This window comes from Carlito syrichta, unplaced genomic scaffold, assembly GCF_000164805.1.
Source record: "Carlito syrichta isolate Samal-C Ts95f unplaced genomic scaffold, Tarsius_syrichta-2.0.1 Scaffold301956, whole genome shotgun sequence".
NCBI lineage: Eukaryota > Metazoa > Chordata > Mammalia > Primates > Tarsiidae > Carlito > Carlito syrichta.
The window spans coordinates 171,708-176,041 of record NW_007246052.1 but is presented as its reverse complement, the minus strand read 5'-3'; the positions used below and the strand labels follow the sequence as shown (position 1 = coordinate 176,041).

Genomic DNA, 4,334 nt, shown 5'->3' with positions numbered 1-4,334 from the left:
GCTACAAGCGCATGCCACCATGCCTAGCTTCTTGTCACCTTTGAGGCAAGACAAGGTCTAATAGAGCTCATTTAATTTGTTAACTCAGTATATCCCACTTGTGATTATAAAAGTTAGCTGTGTGTGGCCATTGGGCCCTCAGGTTGAATGCACACTCCATGATTCATTTCTCTTGTTCAAAAACCATGCTTCTCCACTCTATAGAGGGAACATTTGGAAATGATTGCAAGTTAGAGACAGTCCACATATCACCCAGACAGCCCTATCCACCTCTCAGCGTGTCTCTCCAGAGCTGTGTTGTCTGGCCGCCCTGAGTCCCTGCTCAAGTGACTTGCACTCTGCCACTCCGTGTGCATCATTGGACAGAGTGCGCATAGTCTGCCCTCATATTTCACTGACCCCTAATTGGAGGTACGGAAGTTCCTGTCATCTGGTCCCCACACTGGGCGAGGAGGCTCACATGTCAGGCCAGTGGAGCTCCGAGACTCTGACTCCTGCTGCCTGGGGCCAGGTCCCTGCTCAGCACTGGCTAGCTGGTGACCCTGGGTGAGTTGCCACGGCCCTCTGAGCCCCTTTTCTCATCTCTGACTTGGGGCCAAGAATCCTGCCTGCAGACCATTGTCCAGCACTTCTCCCAGGCCCCCTTATAATCCATGCTCAGTGTATGGCCATTTACCTAAAAAAAAAAAAAACCCATCCAGCTCTCCCTCTCCCCCTGTCCTTACCAGGTAACCTTCAACCTTCCTGCTGGTAGAGTAATGGCACTGCTGGAGCTGTGTCAGAAGTTACAGAATTCTAGTCCGTTTGAACTGAATGGGATTCGCTGACCCAGAGCACCTCCCTGGAGGGCTCTTCATGCCCTCCATCCCCCACTGTGTCAGTCTCTCTGTCTGCAGATGGCCGAGAAGGTGCGGGAGGCCCAGGTGCACATCTTCTGTGTGCTACACCTGCAAGTGAAGGAGGCCCCCAAGCCCCGGGGTGGACTCTGATTGGCTGGCTCAGGTCTCAGTTTATCCTCGAGTGTGGTGCCACGGCCAGGGGGATCTAGAGCTCTCCAGTGGAGGACTCAGGTCTCATGCCCACCTCCAGTTAGGAGGGGACGCTCCAGCAGCCAAGGCCCTGCCATGCAGCCCAGGGCTCCAGGGTCTGCCTCTGTGAAGTCCAGAGAGGTGCTCACTTGCAGTCAGCAAGAGAACCTCACCAGGCCCCACTCTGGGGAGCAGGTCCTACAGCTGTGACTTAGTGTCCCAGCCCTATTTGTGGGATCCTTTCAAGGGCTGAGGTTGTTCAGGTTCCTGTTAGCCCGCTTTCTCTGCAGAGCGGGAGGCTCCCCCTGTGCAGAATTTGGCTGTACACATCCCTAGCACCCTCCAGCTCCAGGTGCCTGCCCCTCGAGGCACGTGTTTGTGCTTCTAAATCCTTCTCGCCTAGTTTAGTAGAGGCTGGTTTAGGTTACACAGAAGGAAGAGGAAGGGTTGCTGCATGTTACCGTTATCCAGCCCTGCCACCCTTCAAACGGAGCGTGCTTGGTCATACCACTGAGCTTGCCTTGCCAAAACTGCCATCTGATGATGTCACTTCCTCTGCTTTAAAAATCTCCCCAAGGTTGTAGACACCGACGGACTTGCCTTGGGAGCCGGAGCAGCTGCTGCCACCAGAGTCTGGCACCATGAGTGGGTTTAATTTTGGAGGCACCGGGGCCCCTACAGGCGGGTTCACGTTTGGCACCGCAAAGACAGCAACAACCACACCCGCGACGGGGTTTTCTTTCTCCACGTCTGGCACTGGAGGGTTTACTTTTGGGACCCCCTCCCAACCTGCTGCAAGTGCCCCTTCTACCAGCCTGTTCTCACTCTCCACCCAGGCTCCGGCGACACAGACGTCGGGGTTCAGTTTTGGGACAACAACTCCTGCTTCCGGAGGAACCGGAGCCGGGTTTTCTTTGGCAATCAACGCTCCTAAGCTAAACTTGACCAACACCGCTGCCCCTCCAACCACAGCGACAAACCCCAGCGGCTTTGGATTGGGCAGCAGCAGCACCCTCACCAATGCCATCTCAAGCACTGTCATCTCCAGCCAGGGGACGGCACCCGCCGGCTTTGCGTTTGGCTCCTCCGCCACCTCTGCTGCTCCGTCCACCACATCTGGAGGGTTCTCGTTCACTGGCGGAAGCACGCCCCAGACCGGGACCTCCGGCTTCAACATTGGCTCAGTGGGGACTTCCACCCAGCCCACAGTACTCACCGGATTGCCCTTCACTCCAGCCACCCCGGCAGCTACTGTAGCAGGAGCCACACAGCCAGCCGCTCCCACACCAGCTGCTGCCTCCACCAGCACTGGGCCCAGCCTCTTTGCCTCAATAGCCACTGCTACAGCCTCGACTGCCACCGGGCTCTCCCTCGGTGCCCCGGCAACCACAGCTGGAGCTCCCGGGGCTGGAACACTGAGCTTCAGCTTAAAGGCCCCTGGAGCAGCTGCAGGCACCTCGGCGGCAACATCTACCACTGCCACCACCACCGCCGCCGCTGCCACCGGCTTTGCCTTGAATCTAAAACCACTGGCACCAGCTGGGCTCCCCAGCAATGCGGCAGCCACCGTCACCGCTCCCCCTGGCCCCACTGCAGCTACTGGGGCGACTACCAGCCCTGCCATGACCTACGCACAGCTGGAGAGCCTGATCAACAAGTGGAGCCTGGAGCTGGAGGACCAGGAGCGGCACTTCCTCCAGCAGGCCACCCAGGTCAACGCCTGGGACCGCACGCTGATCGAGAATGGGGAGAAGATCACCAGCCTGCACCGCGAGGTGGAGAAGGTGAAACTGGACCAGAAGCGGCTGGACCAGGAGCTCGACTTCATCCTGTCCCAGCAGAAGGAGCTGGAAGACCTGCTGAGTCCGCTGGAGGAATCGGTCAAGGAGCAGAGCGGGACCATCTACCTGCAGCATGCCGACGAGGAGCGCGAGAAGACCTATAAGCTGGCCGAGAACATCGATGCGCAGCTGAAGCGCATGGCCCAGGACCTCAAGGACATCATCGAGCACCTGAATACAGCCGGGGGCCCGGCTGACACCAGCGACCCGCTGCAGCAGATCTGCAAGATCCTCAACGCGCACATGGACTCGCTGCAGTGGATCGACCAGAACTCAGCCCTGCTGCAGAGGAAGGTGGAGGAGGTGGCCAGGGTGTGTGAGGGGCGTCGCAAGGAGCAGGAACGCAGCTTCCGAATCACGTTCGACTGAGCGGATGGTGTCTCCAGGGCCGTGGGTTCCGAGGGCATTTGATGGGGGGTGTGACCTGCTGTCTAGCTCGGGTCTACAACGAACTACAACGAGACGCTGTGTCTTTCCTTTAAACAGTTGTGCTGTCGAAAGAATTGTTGTGTCCTTTGACTTTCCCCTTAGCAAGTCGGAAGGCTTCTGAACCCTGCAGTGCCGGCGGTGGCCGAGGGGTTGTGGCTTCTGTCTTGCGTTTGTGTATCTTTGGAGATGTGCTGACAGTCTCTTTTCCAGCCTGGGCTGAGTGGGCAGCCAGCCTCTCTGGCCAACACTTAGTCAGAGGCACAGTGAAAAAAACACCAAAGTAAAAAGAACCTCCATCCTCAGAGGAGAGGGAGCCTAGTTCCGGAGTGTAAGATGTGAACTTGTGAGATTAACCACCAAGACCAATGAGTAAATTGTGACTAGAACAGACAATGGGACAGAATTTCAAGAGAGAAAGACAGGCCTGCAGAGAGATCTGAACAGGGTATTGAGAGAAGGGTAACGGGGACTCCCTTTGGAGTCCACGGGGACTCCCTTTGCCAGACTGACATACCCACTCACCCTCCACGTCCTACCCAAGGCTTCACCTCCTCCAGGAAGCCTCAGCTCAGGCGGTGGTCATCTTGCAGGTCCCTGTAGCACACTGAGCCTGCACCTTGGACAACACTGGCTACACAATCCCATGCCAGCTGCTTGTTCCTCTATCTCACCATTAGATTGTGAGCTCCTGGCAGAGAGACTGTTGTTCCTCTTGGTGTCCTCAGTACAGTCCCTGTCACATTTATTGAATGAAAGAACAATGAAGATGAAACCCGGCATAACATTCGTCCACAAAAAAGCCTACTTAAATAGCCACAGTTGCTGATGGTGGCTACAGACTTGGTTCTGAACTGCCCAGCACCAAAGTTAACCTAGTCAGTTTCAATAAGTTCCCCTGTGTCTGGAAGGCAGAAGCCAACTGGTTGTATCCCAAATGTCTTTTGTATTTGTCTTTATATTTGCTGCATTCTCTGAAATACCTATGGCTTTTTGTTGCTTTTCTAAATAAAATAAATATAGTGTTAGACCAAAAAAA

At 55.8% G+C, this 4,334-nt stretch overlaps 1 protein-coding gene across 2 annotated transcripts; it reads left to right on the top strand.

Annotated features, from left to right (window-relative positions):
- Positions 1 to 1,598: 1,598 nt before the first annotated feature.
- NUP62 (nucleoporin 62) lies at positions 1,599 to 4,334 on the top strand. 2 transcript variants are annotated; one of them, XM_021711247.1, is made up of 2 exons: positions 1,599 to 2,973; positions 3,051 to 4,334. In XM_021711247.1, the coding sequence occupies exons 1-2, from the start codon at positions 1,670 to 1,672 to the stop codon at positions 3,064 to 3,066; spliced, it is 1,320 nt and encodes a 439-aa protein (XP_021566922.1). In that variant the 5' UTR covers positions 1,599 to 1,669; the 3' UTR covers positions 3,067 to 4,334. The 2 variants fall into 2 exon arrangements, with proteins under 2 accessions (XP_021566922.1, XP_008053992.1); XM_008055801.2 differs by having other exon boundaries at positions 1,599 to 4,334.